We start from the raw sequence: 23318 nt of genomic DNA, 5'->3' as shown, positions 1-23318 counted from the left end.
GCTAATCCCAAACTCCCAATCCTTCCTCCTCCCACCCCACCTCTCCCTTGGCAACCACAACTCTGTTCTCTATGTCTGTGAGTCTGTTTCTTCAACATATATTATTAAACTAAATTTTACCTTGATTTTTCTAAAATGACTTAAATAATAGTTTTAATGTTTAATAATAGATTTAAAGGATTCTAGGGCCATGTTTTTAGAGAATACATTTTAATTTCTCTCTCAAGCTGCCTTAAATTTTTTGAAAGATATGTCTTTTATCCTGAAGGAGGAAGAAAAACAACTGAGTCCTTACGGTCCTGTACATTAAAATTGGCAGGCTGATTTCAGTCTTGGTCTCATAGTTTCAGCTTTTCTGCTGTCCTGTCTGCTGTGAAGATGCTCAATCACAGGAATTTTAACAGCCATCGATACCCCTTTGTAACCACAATGGCTCAAGTGAACCCTTTCCATCTTCAATAACTGACACAGTGTCAACATCTGCTTCCAATGAAGTTGTTTCTTTTTTTCTCAAGTAGAATAAATCTGCCGACTGAGATCATAAAGGGTTGGGGTTTTTTTTCATGCAGAACATTTTTTCCACCATATTTTGCAATTTTTTCTCCAAGTCAAGTAAAAAAAAAATGGGATAACTTCAAAAGAGATGTTTTTATTCTAGGTGCTAAGGAAGCCCAAAATATAATGAAAAAATTAAAATTTTGGTGATTTCATGAAACTGTCACTTTAATTTTGGGGACAATAATACACGGGGTCCTGGATGAATAAAAGTTTAGAACATGTAAGAAAACTCAGAGTTGGGTCTACATACCACTAAAAGGTTAATTTATTTTCCTTCATAAACAGCACACTAAAATAGAGATAATTTAGAAATTTACGTTTTATCTTCAACATCTAGTAGAAGGCAAAGATTCTCTTGCAACAATTTCTTACAGAAAAGCACAGTCATATCTATTTGATTGCTACAGAAATGGGTGTGGAAAGTAAACAGAAGTGATGTTTTGGAGCTCAATTTTATGATTTACTTACTCAGCTGATAGGTATTTGTAGTATCTGTCATTTATTGAATGTCTACTATGAGCCAGATGATTGAGTATATATATATAAGATTTCCAGCCTGCCAGTTAGGTATTATTATCCCACTTTACTCATGAGATAAATAAATGAAGCACCAAAACACATATCTAATTATGGCTAAACCAGAATTCAGAAAATGACCTAATGTCCAAGCCAATGTTGTTGTTTTATTTTCATTAATTCATTCTGCTTTTCTATTTATCCTCTAGTCGAACTGTAACATAAATACTAGCCTTTTCTACCTCTTAGTACCATCGCCCCATTGACTCAATTTGGCAAACATTACATAACCAAGGGGCACTCAGTAAGGGATGGAATGCAGTTTCTAAAAATATAGTTTCTGATTGCCATTTGAATAATGAATAACGAGCTCCTCAAGGGCACAGTTTATGCCAGTGCCTAGAATTTTTTTTAAAAAAAGGTTTTTACAACGTTGAAGAAATTAATTTCTCAATTATTTGCAAACCACTTATTATCCTTTGCAAAATGTAGACCAATCCCGGCCATTTTTGTTTAAAATAGTAATGTAAATAACTCTAAGAGGAAAGAGAGAGGAAAAAAGCTAAAGGGGAAAGTTAGGGGGGATGGTTAACCTTCTTAAGATGAAGCATTGATTTTTACCTTCAGAGGTGCTTTTCAAATAAACAGTGAGGAAACAAATAACTTGTAAAGATCTACCTAATCACTATTTTGTTGTTTCTTATTTCATGATAGTTTAGTGTTTGAAGCATAGATTAGATGGCAAATCAATGAGATGATTTTCTAGGGTCTAGCTCACAGATCTTTAGAAAGGTTGAATAAAGCCTAATTTATAAAATAACCAAAGGTGGAGTGGTTCCAAATGAAATTGGAGAGGTAGCCCTCAATAAAGCAGTCTGGAAGCCTCTAAAATTAACAGTATCATTTTGGTGTGAGAAAACCAACCCAGAGAGTGACAGCATTTTAAACTTAAACTCAGAATCATACTAAATTACAACTCATCCTCTTTTATGACTTTGGTGGTAATAGTAATATGATTGTAGCAATGGGATGTGAGACAATTACAGAGACAGGCACTCATCTTTTTTGACTCACATTTTGATCCAGTCCTTGTATATGCATGGATCCAGTCCCTGCGATGTGCCAGCAACACCTGGGCCTGTTCTCAGGGGGATCTCACTCACAAATCTCTCCTGTGTACAGCAGAATTCAGGACCCCAACTTTTCTTGGGTCCTCAGAGCCAAGGAATGTTTTATCAGATAGTTACCAGGAGTGACACAGGGCAGAGTGTCACCCTAAATTCAGGGTGAAGCTATCTAATTGTCAGCTGTCTCACCTTAAATTCAATTCAGTGGAGAGTAAGGAAACGGGCAGAAAGTCAATACGTTTCTTCCCATAATTGGGAAAATCCAATTGAATGATCTGAATGAGTTGGAGTACAACACTGTTCTAAGAGAAGATGCAAAGGAAATTAACAGGTTCCAAGGGAAGAGGAGGAAAATAAATATCCCCATTGAGTCATCCCATGGGAGCTACTGAACACTGGTCTTTGAGAATTCAGAAGGACACAAAGTAAAACAAATTTTATAGATTCATTCAACCTTGTGCTACACAGACTTAGGCAAATTACAAATAATTGTATCAAATCAAATTGTGATCAAAACGTAGATAATTTAACCAAGCCACTCCCTAGAAATCTAAGTTCATGTCATTAGTAAGTAGAAGATTCCTTACGTTTGGACCTCACATTAGGTTAAATGTGTATACTGTGTTAAGAGGAGTCTGGTTAAGAAGCAATATAGTGATGAAAATACAAGAGAGTGTATAGATTTATAACTCATAAGATGCACCAGGAAAGAAGACTATGGCATAAAAATAGAGTTAAGGGAAATATTTGAAAATTTTCTGTGAGAACTCTGCCTAGCTAGGCAGAGACTATGTTGTTCTTATATCTAAAATGTTCACACATATGAATAAATAGTTCACACTATTTAAGATGGAAAATGTATTTCACTAAACATTTAATTTCACATGGGTGAGGACAGGGATGGGAAAAAATTGAGAAACATTTTTAACAAACTAAAACTTCTATATAATACTACCTATTTAATATGAGCCATCTCTGGAAGCAGATGAAAGAAAGAATGGACTTTACATTGAAAGTCCTTAAAATACCAATAATGGCTACTTTTATAAACCTAATCTTTTCCTAATAGCAGTTTAATGATAATCCCAACTTTTTCTTATTTAGATCCTGAGGGCCATGTCAAGTTGAATCCTGAGTCCTCAGTAATAAATTTCAGATAATAAGTTGTCAATTTATTAACCTAATTTCAGTAATTGTAGTATAAATCCCAATTTAAATTTATCTTCCCCCATTTTTTTCTTAAAAAGAACTAAATCAACTAAAACCAGAGTTAAACAGACAAAAAAGATGCAAAATCTGATTTAAAATATTACATATGCAATACATTATTTTTCAATTTAAAATGATGGGTAACACTCTCCGAAACAACCATTGAATTACAGGATTTGTGATGTGTCTAGTACCTTCCCAAATATTATCCCTTCAAACTATCTTCAGGAAAAAAAAAATTCACTTAAAATATGGCAAAAAATTGCCATGAATGAATAATTATAAACAACAAAAATAAGTCACTGGCACTCAAAGGTAGCATGATTCAATGTTTTTTTTTTTTTTTCCCCAGTAGTTGGATATAAATTCTGGTTCCATTTTTCAAAGTCACATGGACTAGAAAGATAATTATATACTCTAGGCAAACTCTCCATCTGATTGAAAGTTTATGCCAACTTTCTTCTCAGTCAACCTCCAAGCAGTCTTTGGGAGAAATCAAAGTAATGAAATAGCCTTTCTTTAGTGTGATCATTAAAAAACTTCCTTTTCAAGCTTTACATATAACTCAGAGCTAAGTGAGCTAGCATGGAATTAAATCTTCACTGAGATTGAATGTAAAATAATACCATATTGGCTTGGCTATGGTGCTACTTTTGTAAAAAGGAGAAACTATCAAACATTTGAGGTAAGCTAGAAAGCACAGAGCATATCACAGACATCTTAAAGCCAAGCATTTTAAACATTTTTGCCAGTGCTTCTCTGAGAGCAAGTTCTTTAAACAGAACTTAACAATTGTTACAATATTAAAAAAAAAAATCACATCCCTCAAAATTAGCCCATCAATGCTAAATCAAACTTTCTCTATTTTTACAAAAATAGATGCACATAGAGCTACAAAATTGTATTCCTGAAAGAATGATCACTTTCTTTGTGGTTCATCTTTTCCTGACAAGGTGGTTGGTTCAAAAAGAAAAAAAAAACAACAACTAAAAAAATGTGTCGAACTGAAACAAAAATTAAACGATGTATTGTTAAAAGCAAGACAAAAAGTTAAAGAGATTTGCACAGGTGGCAAAGGCTCAGATGAGGGAAAAAATAAACAAAAATGCTTTTCTTCAATGTCTATGACCCACTCTGTTTTCTCAAGAAAAGGCTCCAAACCAAAGTCATCTGGATAACACTTCCTCTTTTCCTTCCATGTCTACTGTGTCCCACTGCAGAATGACAAACCCTGGTAGCATCTTTTCCCAGTGGGCCCATGGATTCACGCTTCAATCTAACTTGCTAATACTGTGTGTTTCAGTACCATGGTGAGTCCTTACTCTTGTCTTGATGCTGTAGACCTAGAAAAGGTGACAATGAGAAATAGAAAAGAATCAATATATGTAGCATTCAAAAATGGGCAAAATCTACAATGCACTACATATAGAAACCAAAAAGACAACTGAGCTCACAATTTTCAAAAAGCCAACCAACACAGTAGGTGACAAAAAAACTCTAGACTAGAGTAGTGCTATTTGCATGGTACACAGTCTTTACTATGGTTTTATCTTACTAGAGTAGGTGTGAATAATAAATAAAATAATATAAATGAAGATTTCTTACTTCTAATCCCAAAAGGAACTGATATGGGGGAAAATGATATAACCGGTCTTTGGGCATTTAGGCAGCGCTTCAGTTCATACTTCTCAGCAACCATCAAATGACACTTTTGGACTAAGGTAGTGACTAAATTTACTTATTTTTATTGCCTTTTCTTTCAGAAACTATTAAGCTGGCTTATAAAAATCCATATCTCAAAGCCAGAAAATGAAATTTACAGATAACTTTAAAAATAGTAGTACAAAAGGAAAATATGTGAACATGTATGAATTCCAACTCAAAGCTAGAATGATTAGGACGAAGTATATCAAAGAGGAAATAGAAAATATGACTCTGATTCTAAACCTGTTTTAAGTCTGGGCTGGATGTCAGAAATTGAATGGTTAAATGAGCCAGTATGGTTTTCAATGTAATTGTCACTAAAACAGCTGTAGTGATTTCATTGCTTGTCCTTCAACTTGGTAAAGAATTTTATAAAACAATGTGTGTCATTATAAAACAGATACAATTAGTCAGTCATTGATACGAGACATTAAGACAATCTACAAAACAGATTACATAAAGGGAGGAAGAACAAATAAAAGGAGTCAGAGAAGCACCTCATAGAACCACAAGGCAAACTTTCTGGTTTATAGTATTTGTATCCTGGGAAAAAGCAGCACTTCTAGAATGCCAAAAGATTAGCTCCATCTTAAGCTTTTTCTCATGTATACTAGCATTATGTTTAGATACAGAGTCAATAGTTTTCCTTTCCCATTTCAAAAGAAGAAGAGAAGGATAAAGAGAAACAGGAAGAAGAAATAAAAGGATCTGGGATGTACCAATTCACTCTAAGTTTGCTTTATTCATTTTCAAATAATTTTGTGGTCAGAATAATTTGCAACCTGACAAAGTCTCCGTTGGGTGACTTTTATAATCTAAACCACCTTAACTGACAATCTGCTGACTGCATAAATATTTTTTTCATTATTAAAACGTCTCATCTTCTGTATGACTCAGTATTTTCCGCACTTGAAGACTACATCAATCTATAGAATGTCAGCACTGCAAGTCATGAATAGTGTTGGAATTATCAAGTGGTTTGAGCGTCTTTTTTTCTTCTTAAATAAAAGCAATCCTTAGTTTGCCTTGCAAAGACAGATGACTCAGTCAAAAGCACGTTAGCCTTTTTCTGTGGACAAGGATTACATTACTTAACAGAGCCCTAAATATTCTAACCAGAATAACTGGTTGGAATAACTTTCATTATAACTTCGTCTCTTCAATTGTTTAGTTTTAAAACTTTGCATTACTCCAAAGCAAACCTTTAAAAAACCAATTCATCTACTCCCTGAAACTTATTAAATAGCTAATGTTGACCTTTTGGCTTAGCTTCTCCTTAGTGATGGGACATAAATAAAATTTTTACTTTGATTACTAGGTATCTATACCTGTAAGTTTCAAAATAGGTATAAGTAAAGCACAAGAAAATGAACAACCACAGGCAAAAGACCCTACTACTAGTAAGTTGTAACAGGAAAGCAGGACTATGATCTTTCCTGTTAAACACTTGTTGAAGGAAGATCAGAATATTTAAGAATCAGCCGGTACACTTAGTTTTCCAAGTAAGGGTGAAAGGGGACAAAGTCATTAACCCATGATCCTTATGTGGTCTCTCTCTATATATCTTTAATCCATGATCCTTACATGATCTACAGTTACTTGGGGTTTCCCCAAATTTTCTTACCAGAACACAAAATCAACTCTGCTATTACTTTGTTCCTATTCAGGCTTTTTTTGTCTTCTCAATTCCTCAACTCAAACCTATATGAAATTAGTTTATAACACATTCTGAAATCTGCCCACTGGCTAGCTGAAATCACCCGTGTTTTTCTCCTGATGTTAGTAACTCAGTTTTAGTTTTATTGTTTCATCTGTGAGATTTTCCGTGAAAGGAAAATAAACATCATAACAATAATGTTAGCAAACACTTTCTTAGGGCTGAATATGCCAGACATTGTGCTGCTTTATGTGAAATATCTCAGTTAATGCTTCCAACCATGTTAAATATATATATATATATATAAAATCTCCATTTTACAAATGAGAAAACTGCGAGTAAGAGAGGTTATGTTAAATATTAAGTGGTAGAGCCAGGACTGAAAATAGGTGGTCTGATATCGGAGTCAATGGTCTTAACCACAATGTATATGGCTCCCCCTATGTGGACTATATTGTCTGTAGGCTGTGACACTAGCCTATACTCCTGCAACTCCCTGAGTCAAAATCCTTTCATTAAATTAATATGAAGAAAAGTCAATACATTTTTTATCACCTTTATTGGAGTATACTTGCTTTACAATGGTGTGTTCGTTTCTGCTTTATTCATTTTTGCACTGTTTAGAAACACCCTGATTTAACAGAACTGATACCAGTGTTAACAAAATAGCTCTCTTACTGTGGTTTTTTAAACTATACATTTGAAAAGCTTTTCCCAAGACACAGCAAATGATTACACAGTAGTTTGTTATGCTTCCGAAGAAGACTACTCTAATCGTGTAATGGACATGTTTTATTAACTGATGTGTTTTTTTGATATATATCTTTAAGATAACCACTCCTCCCTGCCCCCCAAAGACCTCCCCAGTGTGAACACTGAAGACATAGGGTGGCTATTTGACTCATGAGGTGGTTGTCAGAAATGGGACCAAAGAACAAAGACATCACATTGTTGGCTTCAGAGTCTGAGTCTGGGATGGAGTTAGGAGAAAAGCCTGAAAGGAAATGCAAGCCCACAGACACAGTTCTACCCTTCAGTTCCAACACCACCACCACCTGACCACCAGAAGAAAAGGGGAAAAAAAACCCAAACCCAGAACAAAGGAAGTACGAACATAAGAAAGAAATATAGAATAATTACTAGCAGGAGAGAAGTCTTGGTCACAGAAGATCATAATAGGATTTCCCTTTAAAATTTGAAGAATCTGACTATATATCAAGGTATCATAACTCATTTTCTAGCTGAGATTTTTGGGAGGCTGTTGCTTCACAGATTCATCTCTTGCAAAAGGCTCTAGGAATAAGGAAGTAGAGATGGCAACAGGGTGTGTCTAAGCATAGAAAGCCTAGAAACTTCCCCCTCCCTAGTTTCCTTTAACTCCAACGTGTCTGATGAAAAGATCTTAAAGTTCCCATGGGCCCCTGCAACAATGATACAGAAGTTAGTTCAGAGAGATTTCTGGCAGGCCTGCTACTACATTCCATAGTAGTGGGTACCCCATGGCAGAAGATGTGGGTATCCCATGGCAGAAGATGTGGGTACCCCATGGCAGAAGAAATGGCACAAGCCACCCCAGCTGAGCACCTTGGAGGGATGGAAACTGAACTCGAAGTAATTAGTCATTGTCGGGGGAGCACTGTATGGAGAATGAACAGAGAAACAGTGGGGGGAGGGGATACGTTTGCAAACAAAGGCCAAGATAGGAATGAAATGACAAGGCCAAGAGCAGAGAGCAACCTCTTAATCAACAATGTTCACAATGTGACAAACTATGTGATGCAATGTGAAGCAATCCCTAGGGAGAGTGTGAGGGAAGCATCTGAGAAGAGGTTTCAACTCTAAGTGGGACAGTGTTTTAAAAAACTGAGCAATGAAGATATCAATGGGCTGGACTATGAATACTCAGAATTGATGAAATTACTGTATAGCACAGGGAACTATATTCAGTATCTTATGATAAACCATAATGGAAAAGAATATGAGAAAGAATGTGTGTATATATATATAAATCATTTTGCTGTACAGCAGAAATTAACACAACACTGTAAATCAGCTATATTTGAATAAAGTAAATTGAGAAAAAGAATTGATGAAGTTAAATTTTCTGTTATGGGGCAGAAATAAATAATAAATTAGCTTACTGAAAATGTTACACTCCAGCACACCTGAGTTTTAGGGACTATGTGACTATCAGAGTGATATCCACTAGAAAAGCATATCCTACTTCTAAGGAGACATAATTACTTGACAACATCATTGATTATTGCTCATAAGTAAGTTGAATATGCTTCCAATTAATTTTACTGCTGGAGATAAAAGAGGTAATGTGGTAACCATGCACTGGTGAACATGCTGTTGATAAAAAGAGAAGAAGAAAAATAGGAACATAAAACCTGGATGTGCAGGTAGAATATTTTATGACTGAAAAGTAAAAATACTTAAGTGAACTTTTCATTTCACAGATATTAAGAGTCTAGAAAACCCTTGTGGATCAGAATGCTTGCTATTAGACTAAAAGAAGCTGGTAGCTTATTTCTACATTTTTTAAAAAAATGAATCCCTGCTTCATCCTTGCTTTAATAAAGAAAAGCTATACTTTTTTTTTTTTTTTTTTTTTTTTTTTTTTTTTTTTTTTTGCGGTACGTGGGCCTCTCACTGATGTGGCCTCTCCCGTTGTGGAGCACAGGCTCCGGACGCGCAGGCTCAGCGGCCATGGCTCACAGGCCCAGCCGCTCCTTGGCATGTGGGATCTTCCCAGACCGGGGCACGAACCCGTGTCCCCTGCATCGGCAGGTGGACTCTCAACCACTGCACCACCAGGGAAGCCCAAGCTATAATTTTTACAAATATAAATATATACAACACTGTATTGGATGCTATATCAAAATATCCAGCCTTCACCAACAACCAGACATCTAACACTGACATACTGTCAAATGATCACAAACTATGTGATGTGAGAGACAGTCATATTACCTTCTCCTACTTTATAAAATTATCACTGCTAATGATCATACAACTGCATTTGTTTGTCTGAGGCCAGGATCAATCAGTTTAAATGCTAGTTAAGAATTTCTAAGTAAGATCTACATGGGGGTAACACCTTAATACTAATGAAGGGGGAAAAAAATAAGAGTGAGGGCTATCCAATTTGGAAACTATGATTTCATTTCAGGTGAATATCAAGATAGAGCATGTTTACTCACCATGGAGACCTGCCTTTATTTGTTTTTAAAACATCTTTGTTTTTTTAAACTTTAAAACGTCATAGATTTCTTGTTTAAAAATCAAGTTACAAAGTATTTTGAAAGTAAAAGTTCTACGTAATGTCCCCTGTCATCACACAACTTGCTGAGTATACTTCAGATGTACATGCATACACCTCTGTTTATCCTGTGCTACAACATGCTTATTTCACCAGCAATATTATCTTGGAAAACCATTCATGTCAGTATATGTAGATCAACACTTTTGAAGGGCTACACAATATTCATTCTTCCCTATATCATAAATTACCCAGTACTCTATAGATATGCATCATTTGGATACACACACACGTGTGTAAAAATATATTTGTTACTTATGTGAATATTTTGGTAGATAAGAAAAATTCCTGAAAATATGTTTGTATAATTGCTGAACCCAAGCATATACCCAGATTTATGCTTACATATTTCATCATGAGGGGTGTGTTTCAGAAAGTTTGTACCAATATTCATATTTTTACTATTATTATCATTATTATAGATTAAAAGTATCTAATCATTTCAATTTACCTTTCTTTCATATTAATGAAGCTGAACATTATTGAGATTATGGCATTTCTTCCTCTGTGTTTTATCTTTGGCTTATTTTCTACTCTTTTAAGAAAGTAACTTCCTCATTGATTTCTAAATGCTTTTTGTATATTGGGTATATTAGCATTTTTTCTCATGTATTACATGTATTTTTGGCCAATTTGATGAGCACTAATTACCTCCATACTTAGTACTGAAATTTTGGACAATAATTCTTTTAAAAGTCATCACAAACAAGATGCATTCTTGAACCAGACCAAGGATTAAATTTATTATGACACTTGAATTACAATTATTCACTTATCATTACAACTCTTCCATACTAAAACAATAATAAAAGATACCTAACTATGACCGAGTAATAATTGATTAGCAGAGGGAAGGTTTTCAGTGCATAGAGACATTTTCTCGGGTACATTTAGAATTGGCTTAAAATCTCCACACTGTCAGAAACAATGAGGTGAAAACTGTCTGAACCTGTCGAAATATCTTTAATTCAGATTCAAAAGAGGAGGAGAAATTTAAAGCTCTCTGAACCTGACGTTACCGGTAGACAATAATTTACTGCATTATTGTAAGAAGCATGGCACCCACACACATGAGGCCAACATTGCAGGTGACTAGCAGTTCAGTGGCCAGGTGTTTCCCACTGCTGCTGGCCCAGGTGGCAACCCCCCTTAGTCTGCCTGCCCTCTCAGACCTCTCCTCCCTCCGAAACCACAAACTCAGGCACAGACTCTCCAGCCTTTGCCTTTAGTGATATCCACTGCCTCAGACTTGTGCATTTTAAATGCCCAGCTGGAAGGGAAATTGGCAAGTACTTTAAGCATCAGGATATGGAATTACAAATCTGGACCAGCCATTCTAAAACAGAGCTTTTGGACAAATATATAATATAAATCACAGTTAGGTAGCTTTTTATCACAGCAGCAATTTACCACGTTCAAAATGTCAGTGTCAGTGTGATAACCTCTTGGCTGAGAGAAGCTGGGGACCAGGAGGTGCAATATGGCATGAAGACACCTCTCACCAAGTTAGTGACCTCAATTTCAAAGCAGATAAAAAGTAACTTTGAAGACAGAGACAAAGAATAAAGCAAAAAAGGAATGGGGAAGAGTGAAATGAAATACCCTCTGTAATTTCTTCTACAGACTTTCTCCCAGAACTGAAGAGGAGCAAGACCAAAAAAACGCCTGGATCACTTATTGTAACTGAAACCACAAGTTATAATACTCTCAAGAGACTCTAACTATCCAGACATCTGCTGGATAACAAATACAGCCAAACTTGCATCTTTAAAGAGGTTTCTAGGTTATGCAGTGACAGCTTTACGATTCAGAAAATAGATAATACAACCGAAGGAAGAGCTAATCTGGATCCACTGCTTACCCATAAAACCTTAATTAGGGACACAACACCAATACAGCAAACATTCTACCTGAAACTATGAGTTAGTTAAGAACTCTAAAATTTTAAAACTTACTTCAGAACTGTAGAAATACAATGTAATTTTTATGCCGATTTAGTTTAAGTAATCAATCTTCCCATTAAATCAAAACATATTGGAAAATATTCAGTAAGAATGAGATATGGTGTACATAGATGAATTCTACACTGACATCAGTAATTTTTCATCTCACTTCTATGTGACATGAGCACAGGCTCACTCTCTGACATTTTCCAGAAACGTCTGTCCAATCCAAGCAAACATAAATAGGGCTTCAATGATTGTGAAGATACTAGATGTCACCTGATACTGCTCAAACAAGGCAGCTATGAAAATAAGCATTGTAACACATGCTTGTGGTCGACAAAAATTAAATGCCCAGTATATCAGGCTGTAACCAAACAAAAAAAGGTATATTTTGCTTCTCACCAGTCTCTTGCAAGACTTTTATTGGTCATCTTATTGCCAAGGAATTCAGAACATGTTGGCCACAGACAACTGTTTGTGAAACCTTGTATTGTTGATAAATAGAACAATAAGAGAAGAGTTAGACAGCCAGAAAGAGAATAAAAAGTATCTGTAAATTCCACAGGCCATATAGAAATTTTGTATAGAATCTTTGTAGCCTATTTGAAAGTCAATGTGAAATTGCCTGGGGAAAAGTTCTAAAATGGATTTCTTCATTCGAGCTGTTTCTTTTAGATGCATGCCTATATGTGATACAGGAAATAGGAAAGCATTATTGAAAAGACAATTTGCTGGTACAAAATACACTGACCCCTGAAACAAGCCTTTTAATGCTTTGAGTGGTTCTCCATTAGAGTCATGTTAGAATTAAGTATGAGTTTTTTGAACCACTATAGCTCTCCTCTCAGGCAAGCATATAAGCTTCTCTTGGGAAGACACTGTGTACTTTGACAACATCCCCAATCCCCATCCCCAATCAATGACAGGTAGTTGATGACAACTCCTTCAAGAAAGTAATCAAAAGATAATGGTGTTGCCCAATTTTGCTTGCAATATATATATATATATATATATATATATATTTTTTTTTTTTGTGGTACGCAGGCCTCTCACTGTTGTGGCCTCTCCCGTTGCGGAGCACAGACTCCGGACGCGCAGGCTCAGCGGCCTTGCCGCTCTGCAGCATGTGGGATCTTCCTGGACTGGGGCACGAACCCATGTCCCCTGAATCGGCAGGCAAACTCTCAACCAGGGAAGCCCTGCTTGCAATTTTTAAGAGAACATTTCAGAAAGCAAGAGATGCCACCCAATTTATATAGCTACTGATAGCAACCTGTTCACAAAATTAATACTAGAATGGAAAATGAATCTGTTTTTAGTTCACAACTGTTGAAGATTAGCATGTATTAATGGTGTTTTGGTGAATCTAATTATATGCATAGTGTAACTTCCTTATTCTGCACATAAAATTTCCTTTCGATCTATGTGTCATATCTATGTGTCACATATCTTAATATCTATGTGATATTAAGCAATATCTCAACCATCCATAAGCACAATGGGATAGGATGTACTTTTTTTAGTAACCTCTACCACATGGTAGAGTGTTTAGATGGAGCAAACTATGTTTAAAAATGTCAAAGATGTATATTCTGATGACCCTTCAAATCCTTATTTTCTTGATTCTTTATCCTCCCTTCTCTCATAATCTGCCCAACCAATACAAAAGCACCCAGTTTTCAAGGTATGGCCAATACCAGCAAACACCACGACTGGGAAATTTGACTCCAATAAATATCACAGCTATTCTTCAAGAACAGAAACAAATTAAATTAGAAATAGTCAGGAAGTGATAGAGGCATTTAAAGTTTGCATCTCAATTATGCATGATGCTTCACATCTCCAGTGTGACTTTTTCTGTTTGCAATGCACCATATTTATTAAGAATAATGAGAGCTTTAGCTCTGCACCATGTGTCACCACCTAGAAAACACAACCACGTTCATTAGTTCATTGGAATCTCCTAGTTGTGTCAGAGTAGGGAGTATCATCTCCATTTTGCATCTAAGGAAGAGGAGTGGAGAGGTAGTGAGGCTTGCTCAGCATAATATAGTTAAGTGAAGATACGGGTCCTGGAATCTATTTTTTGGACCTCTGCTTTTTCCATAAACATCTCTGCAAAGATTAACGTTCCTGTATTTACCATCATTTTATGAGCCCCTAAGTTTGGGGGAAAGAGTAAATTATTGATAAAATCAATCTTTCTTCTCTCTTTTTCCTTGTTTCTTTCTCTTACATACACATATGCACATACATACATACATACATACATACATATTTTTCTCTTATTCTCTCCTCCTTAAACTCATATTAGTGACCCCAATACCTTCAGCCCCAAAAGGAAACACAAATTGACAAACTAGTCTTCACTGCTTTCATTGAATTGTAAGTACATGTACACATATGCAGGATTTCTTGACATCCATTTTTTTTTAATAAAAAGAGCATATATAGGCACTTCTTCATCTTTTTTGTTTGTTTGTTTCAGTCAGCAATACCACACAAAACATACTTCACTCATAGATTACCCTCTTGATGGCAGTCACTTGATTCCACTTTTTTGCTACTACGAATACTGTCACAATAAACATTTTTGTACCTCTACCCTCATATGCTGCTGCTTGTATTTGTGTGGCATAGACTCACAAGAGGAAGAATACTGTGCCAAAGGTTATGAGAATTTTTAACTGTAATACATTTTCTAGTTCACTTTTTTAAAAAGCTTACAATTCTTTAATTTTCTACCAGCAATGTATGAAAAATAGCATTTTCCCTTAACCAAGATGTCTTTCACAAGGATTCACACACACATACCACACAGGCAATTATTTGTATTATTATGCAAATGCATCCTAAAACATTCAGAATCCTCTCAGAAGGCTTCTGCATTTGTCCTATAAGGTCGGAGGAGGATCTGTGGGAAGAAGTCTCCAGGTTTCGGGCGTTGTGACATTATGGCACCATTCTAAGGATGAAGGGCCGGGAGAGAGCATGGGCAAGATCTACATGGCCCTGGGAGAGCAGGGGAGTTTCATTAAGGTCCTGCAGAATCCAGTCCTGGATACTCAAAACTGACAGCAGTGCTCTGGAATGCATTTCTCCCTCTGATTTACCATCCTGCCACTTTTCATGCAGATCTCACTCTCTGGCTGGGATCTCCTGGCCTTTTGCATGCATCTCAAAGATGGTTTCCATTACCCTTCTGGTCACGAAACTGTCATTCTGGACATGTGCCTTATACAACTAACACCATTCAAGACTGTGTAAATATTGTAACATACCTTTGGTGTTTTTTCTTTTTTTTCCTCTCAGTGGAAAATAGACTTATGCCATAGGCCAAAGAAAAAGAAAAAGGATTACAGAAAGTGTGAAGCAATCAGCTGTTAATTACTGAAGTCTTTACTGTCACCAAATCATAATAAACTGTAAAAAAAAAAAAAAAAAGTCCACAGGAAGTATTACTTTATAAACATTCTTCCTAGTATTTTTTTTTTAACCCACAACTATTTCCTTGTGACATTTTAACTATTCTAATTGAGATAATGCCCTCAAGGTAAGTACCCAGAAATCTATAAATCTCTATCGACTAGCATGACTGTCATTGAAAAATCACATAGTCCTAGGGATGGCTTCTATATTAAAATGCCACTTATGTGGCATTGTGCCACAATGTCTCCCTGCTGAAATCAAATGATTAGAAGTAAGCTTCTGTGTCTATTCTATTTTATGACACTATTAAATAAAATTCCTTAACTTCTTCACTTATAAAAATCATTAATAACATCAGGAAAGACTTCAATGAATCACCAACCCCATAACCTTCATATATATATTAAATGACTAGTATATATGTTCCAAAGAAGTGGTGAAATGGAAAAGAGAGAAACTGTTTGCAGTTGAGCCCCTATCATATGTTTTGCTTTGATGCCTTCTCTTCTCTATGCTGAAAAATATCTTGGCATTTTAATATTTTTTAGAGCTCATACTATCTTGTTAATTATTACTGTGGCTCTCAATGATCTCTCTCCAAATTTAGCATATTTCTCTTTCCTTATAAAGCCTGGAATTGGAGCACTAGGCTATCAGGTAAATATTCAAATGTCTTAGGTTGGTAACTCTTGGTTTCCTTTGGTCTTTTATTGTAAATGTATATGTTTAGAGATAGAAATGATTTCCAAGAAGTTACTGTATGCAAAACTCCATGATTTTGATACCCTTAATATTCCAAATAAAATTACAAAGCTTGTCAGCACCAGACCACCTACAAGAAAGCATGGGTCTTAAGAGGTGATCTAGAGAGGTGGTAACTTACAGGCTGGATGGAAAAGCAAGTGGTAACTTTATATCCATTTTTCTTTCATGGAGAGAAACTGCTTCTCCATTTGCTGCTCTAGTATGTGAGCTATTTTTACCCCACTCTTTTATTTCCTATACTTGGTAAAACAAAGATATTTATATTTCTAATGGATTTCAATGTAAAGCATCCCTATAGTATTAAGCAAGACTGATCTTAACCAATGAAGTAGTTTAATTAGCCTATTTCAAAGGGAGCACTGTATAATAATTTTAAGCAATAATAATTACAACTTAGATTGCATTAAAATGCATTTTTGGTCATTTATGAAAGACATCTCTTTCACAAAATATTCAGATTAGAAGATTCAGATTAAACCATATATATATATATATATATATATATATATAAAACTATAAATATATATGTAGAACTATGAATACATATAGTTATACTTATATAAGTGCATATATGTATAAATATACATTTATACATATATAAATATATATATATATATAGCTTATAGGCCTTATATCATAAAAAATTCAGTAAACTATCTAAGGTGATTCTACTTTTATGATATTATCAGACACATAGTGTCTATGAAGAAAAAAATAAAAGAAGGACGTTTGTGAACTCCTAACTTCCTTATTGTTGCACAGTGCTCCCTATTCACTATCAAAATTTAAGAGCTCAAAAATATTTTTTCCAGGTTTCTTAACAGAGTATTTCTATTTGCAGGTTAATCAAGCCCACTGGTATAAAAGTCTCTTCAGAAATAATTTGATATATGCCTCAACATTTGAGAGAATAGTAGAAACATAGCTTCCTGTACTTATGGAAAATTTCACAAACCTGCATTTTTAGATCTATTAACTATTATAGTTACAGTCTTTCCCTGTCTCATAGGAACTGATGTCCCATTCTTTGATATATAATCTTGATTTCACTCAATATCTGAAGGTATGTTCATTAAAGAGAGATGAATGTTTGATATCTGGCTATAATCACACTTTGGGGCAGAATCATACAATGATTCACTCATTGAATCTACTACTTATACAAATGTATGGTTAATGCTTATATGATAAAATGTTTGAGAAACCAGAAGGTACATCAATATATGTAAATTCTCTTTTAGCTCCAGATTTCTTGAACCTGTGATATAGTACAGAATATTGTTGAATATGGTTTTATTTTTTAATTTTAAGCTACCTAAATGTATCTTGTCAAAAAGAACATGTACACCTCAACTCTAAGTTGTTTATGTATATTTTATATTGAGTTATTGTAACATTTCTCAAAGTAAAAAAAAAAGATCAATTTATAAAAAATTGGAGTTAAAATAACTTGAGGGAGCCTAAGAAAAATATATCTGTGAATCTAGAGATGAAAACAAGCTCAAGCCATGAGCAGCTTGTGTTTATAGAAAAAAAGTCATACCACACATCATGACTCTTTTTCCTTTCTGTAAATTTAAATACAGTGGATGAAGTAGAACTTATAAATAAAGTCAACTTTGTTTTTCAGTAACAAGACCTCATTAACAAATCTTTACTTGAAAAATTAATTCAAACTGGCTGGAATATACAACATTATATGTCCTACATTAGGTAAATTATTGGTAATAACAGGAAATAAGAAGACAACATTTCCATAAGATGCATTTTTTTTGGTTATGGCCACTGACAGATGAAATTGTAGGTCAGAATTTACTTAATGTCATCATGAAAAACTCTGAGCATGATAAGAAGAGACATATTCTTGCATTCATATATGCATATCTAATAATATATTGTATCACAATCACAAATATTTCCACATTTAACTCTCTTCTCCCTAACACACAAAGGGGCCCCATACAGTACTCTGAGATTACTGAAATTAATCTGCCATATCCTGGGTCTTCCCTTTTTCAGCTTACCCTCCTAGGTATTATCTTCAGCCCCACCTATCCTTCCTAAACTATACCTCTTCACAGTAGCTAAATGTTAGGTGAAAGTTTCTGGTGGAAGTTGAAAGCTACATGGCTTTTCTGATGAAAAAAAGAAAACAGCATTTCCCAAAGAGCATTCCATGAGAAGTTAATAAGTATGCTAAAAACAAAATGTGCCCCAAAGAAAATCAGGTTGGAAAATCTCTTATTAAGCAAAATTTAAGATGTTTCTTTACTAAAGAATGCATAATAGCCTTTTATACGCTAAAGTGAATTCTGATCTCAAAGAGATGTATGTAGCAGGCAATGTTAACAGATTCATTTCACCATAGACCTCTCTGTTTTTCAATTAAGCCCCTCTTATCACATTCAGGAACTATTGTTCCCATGGAAGCAATAAAACCCAGTTTTGAGACTGCTAAAGGAAAGGGGAAAGTGTTATGTGGGATTTTGATAACAGCCTTTTGGTAAAGATGGGTATTTTGCACAAGAAGGGCAGACACAGATGCCCTACAATCATATCAACACACTGATCGTTCTGAGCGATTTATATGAAGAATCCATTCAACAGAGGGAGCAATAAGTGACAGCAAGTCAGGCAAGGCAGGAAAGTAGGGCCAGGGCAGGGTGAGGCAAAATTTAAGGAGGTATGTACTTGCACGTCTTGGAAAGTGAGTATCTCTTTAAATTTTGAGTTGGGGCACCTCACTCTCCTCACCCTAGCTTGGGCCCTTCAGAAAAGATGGACCATCTCTCCTCATGCTTGTAGAAGAATTTTGTCTACCAAACCCCAGAACTCTATTCTATTACTGTATTATGATACTCTGCAATTAAATTTTAAAAAAAATTAATTATGGCTATAGTAAATGCCTTTGAAATATTTTCAAGAAATAGAGAGGTATATAAAATAAAAAGTGAGGTTCTCTCAACCCCATAGCTCTACTAGGTACAAAGCCAAGAGAAATGAAAACATATGTTCACCCACAAACTTGTATATGTGTGTTCATTACATTATGCTTATTAGCCAAAAAGTAGAAACAAACCAAATACTGAATGAATGAATAAACAAAATGTGGTATAGTCATACAATGGAATAGTATCCACCCTAAAAAGGAATGAAGTTCTGATACATGCTATATGGATGAATCTTGAAAACATAGGCCAAGAGAAAGAAGGCAGACACAAAAGGCCACATACTGTATGACTCTATTTACACGAAATGTCCACAGTAGGAAAATCCATAGAGGCAGAAAGTAGATTAGTGGTTGCCAGGTAATAGTGGAAGGAGGAAGTATGGAATTTCTTGTGGAGGTGATGGGAATGTTCTATACTTAGACAGTGGAGATGGTTGTAGAACATTGTCAACATACTGAAACCCACTGAATTGTATGCTTTAAAATGCTGAAGTGTATGATATGTGAAATATTGTTCAATAATAAGTTTTTTAAAGCTAAAATAAGTGAAGGTCTGATCACTTTCCCTTATGTAGCCATAATTTATAGTGTACCTATTATGTGCAGGGCACATCTGTAAATGTTTTACTTCATTAACTCATTTAATCCTTGAAACCACCCAATGAAACATCTTTGAAAGATAAGGAAGTTGAGGCACCAAGCAGGTTAAAAAATTTGCCCAAAGCCCTGTAGCTAGCAAGGGACAGAGCTGGGCTTATAAAACCAGGCAATCTAGCTACAAAGCTCACACTGCACACTAATTACTAGGAATAATGGCCATTAAAAGTTGGGGTATATACTTCTAGGCACACACATGCATATGTATGTGTGTCGATAGATAACAAGTATCTGCATGGGACTATACATACTAGAGGTCAGCAAACTATAGCCCATAGACCAAATCAGGCCCACCATCTGTTTATACATAATCCATGAGCTAAGAATGGAAGAATGGATTTTATATTTTTAAATGGTTGAGAAAGAAGGCATGAAAAAAGAAGAGTATCATTTCATGACACACAAAAAGCATATAAAATTCAAATTTTAGTTATCAATAGAAATTTTAGTGGGACACTGCCAGCTCATTTATTTTTTTGTCTGTAATGGGCTTCTGCAGTACAAAAGCAGAGTTGAGAGGTGGCAACAGAGAGTGTGACCCCACAAAGCATTAAATATTCCTATCAGGCCATTTACAGAAAAATTTTGCTGACCCTTGGATTATACCATACAAGATACTAAAACTTTCTTAGGTCACTAAACATTATATCATGTTCAATCTCCCAGACTTCTTAATTTCATTAAATGGCTGCAAAATTAAAATGCACCTAAAATTATTAAACCTTCCCCCTATTGACAAAAAGGGCATATTCTTTACCAAATTTCTCTCCAAATGGTTGGATTAATTTATTTACCTCCTAATGTAAAAATGACTTACATTTTAGTGGCCTAAGTACCTGGTCTTTGGGAAGTTTTGGGCCTGTCTCACCTGAATGCAGGCTCTTTTCACAGTTGCTCAATAGTCACCTAACAAAGATGTTGAGTTCTGAGCTGTTCTGGGCTGCACGGTCAGGTCAGCTTTGCACAGATTACATAGAGGGACTCATCTCTCATTCTTCTCAACAATCTTACCTTCCCTGCTTGGGCCTATTATACAGAAACTTCTTTTACAAGTAGTTAGAAAAGTGGAAGAGTAGCTACCGCTCTTTTGTTGTCCCTCTGTAGTGGATATTGTGGTGGGCTGTCAGGTCCCTCACTATTCTGTGTTGAGATATTCATTCTCCTGCTGTTGGCAGCTCATGACCTTCAGTTGTTTCACTTTGGGAATTGCTTTCAGCTGAACAAGGCTACCTTGCCTAATGACATGACCTTTCTTCCAGGGGCAAATCCATCCAATAACTGATCAGTGTGGGAATATAAAAGCCCATCCACCTTGACTTAAGGCAAGACAATTATAAAAGGCCATCCCAGATCTAGAGCTCCCTGTAGAATCCACTGAGGTTCAGTTGAACTTATTCATTGTGAGACTTCTCCTGTTCAATTCTTCTCCCATTGAACAAAGATGTTGCCCTAAGAACACTACTGCATAAATTTCCTACAACCAAAACTGCATCAGAGAGTCTGTTTCTTGGGGGAACTGACCTAAAACACTCCTAACTCTTCCTAAAGGAAGAGAGATGTGATATTTGATATGATGCCTGAGAATAGGAGAGGAAAACGAGTCTCTGTGGCTTAGCCCCTTGAACTCTCTCTTTTTGGGGCCACCCCCATTCAGGGAGGTGCATGCTCCTCCTCCTACCTTTGTAAGGTAAGTCATGCCTCAGACTATGCTTTTCTGAGGCAAGTCTGACCAACCATCATCTCTATTCACATTAACAAGGCTCTAAACTGTGTGACAAGGAAGATGTCTATGGGAATCTTTTCTGAAGACTAGATTTTCCCTAGGATTGGATCTCCCAAAATCTAAATTTAGCTGAGGATTCCAGGAAGTTCAGTTATGGTAGTAAGCTTAATCTAAGATCTCCAATTTGGCCTGATCAATAATTATGCTAATGATTTGATCTTTATCTGCTTTATTTCTTTGTCTTTGTTCAGTTGGGTTAAAACTATGGGACAGGAAAGAATCATGATCATCATCCTAAACCCACACGGACAAAGAGAAGCACTGCATACATCCAAAAGGTAAACCTTCATTCCTCAATATTAACCATTTACAGTCTAATTTAACAGTTTTAATTAATAGTCTCTTTTACTTATATAAACAGGGAAATGCTACCCCAGCAACTCTTTAGATTGGGGTAGGTCTTAGTTCAAATTCACCTTGAGCATTTGTGATTTAGGAAGCAGTTTTCAAATAGGAAAACTGAGCTGTGTCCTTATCAGTAACTGAATCAGGGAAGATCCATCTCGGATTTGGTTTAAGGATTAAAAGCAAAAATATATACAAAGTATCTCTGGCAATACCTTATATAGTGGGTATTCAATACATACTTATTCATAGCTCAGTTAAGTATTAAGAACTATTATATAATATACCCATATGGGTGCCCTCTAGATTCTTCAGGGAGAACAAAAATGTCTTCTCTTCTACTTCCAAAAGGTAGGAGGATGACTTTTCATTCTGAAGAGATTGTTTCAAGCCAAAATTCTGGACAATGAGTCAAGGAATCAGGGTCACACCAAAATTAACAAGTACAAAAGTAGGTAATAAGTGACAGAGAGAAACAGGGAGCAAAGGCAATCACATCCACCTTCCCATTTATGTTATAAAATGCAAAGGTTGGATGCTACAGACTGAATGTTTGTGTTCCCACAAAGTTCATGTTAGATCCTAACCCCCAATGTGATGGTATTAAGAGGTGAGGCCTTTGGGAAGCAATTAAGTCATGGGGTGGAGCCCTCATGAATGGGATTAGTGCCCTCATAATGAGATCCCAGATAACTCTCTTGTCCTTTCCCCAAGTGAGGACACACTGTAAAGACAGTATCTATGAAATAGGAAGCGGGCCCACACCAGACATTGAATGTGTTGGCACCTTGGTCTTGGATTTCCCAGGCTCCAGAACTGTGAGAACTAAATGTTTGTTGTTTAGCCCACCCAGTGTATGGTATCCTGTTGAAGCAGCCCAAACTAAGAAAGAAGAGAATGTTCCATTTGCCTGCTAAGAGCACTGTTAACTCTTGCCATGCAGGTACCTGGAAAGTGAGAGCCTGCAGAGACTGGCTGCCAATGATGGCAGCTACCAAACTGAGGCTCTCATTAGATTTGGCCCCAGGCATCAAACAACTCAAGAGTTGCATTCGTACTGTTAGTGTGTGGCAAAGGAAGGAGGGAAGCCTGTGGTGGTTAGCCCCATCATATTCTCTTCACATAGAGAGGGAGAACCAAGTCCCCTGAGAGTTTAGAAAACCAGCTTGGACCCAGAGGTTAAGTAGGAAGCTGAAATGGGTAAGGTTAGGCAATGACCAACATTGGAAAGCTCAGTAAAGAACAAGTTAAACAAGATAAGAATGTTTCACTTATGTCAGGGTGAATGCAACTTGATGCTCAGCATTTATTACTCTGGGGATTTCTCTGCTGTGAACAGCATTCAGA

The 23318-nt window shown here is 35.8% G+C and overlaps 1 protein-coding gene across 3 annotated transcripts in view; it reads right to left on the bottom strand.

Annotated features, from left to right (window-relative positions):
• Positions 1–4709: 4709 nt before the first annotated feature.
• VGLL3 (vestigial like family member 3) overlaps positions 4710–23318 on the bottom strand; it is a gene marked incomplete at both ends in the record, with an annotated part of 41943 nt that continues 23334 nt past the window's right edge. For all 3 annotated transcript variants that reach the window (XM_079705608.1, XM_079705609.1, XM_079705610.1), the window contains one exon: positions 4710–4753. In XM_079705608.1, the coding sequence (XP_079561734.1) occupies positions 4710–4753 (44 nt within the window). The remainder of the gene's footprint in view (positions 4754–23318) is intronic.

This window comes from Hyperoodon ampullatus, assembly GCF_949752795.1.
Source record: "Hyperoodon ampullatus genome assembly, chromosome: 5".
In the NCBI taxonomy this organism is placed as follows: Eukaryota; Metazoa; Chordata; class Mammalia; order Artiodactyla; family Ziphiidae; genus Hyperoodon; species Hyperoodon ampullatus.
The sequence above is the reverse complement of the archived record's forward strand: the minus strand, read 5'-3'. Positions and strand labels throughout refer to the sequence as shown.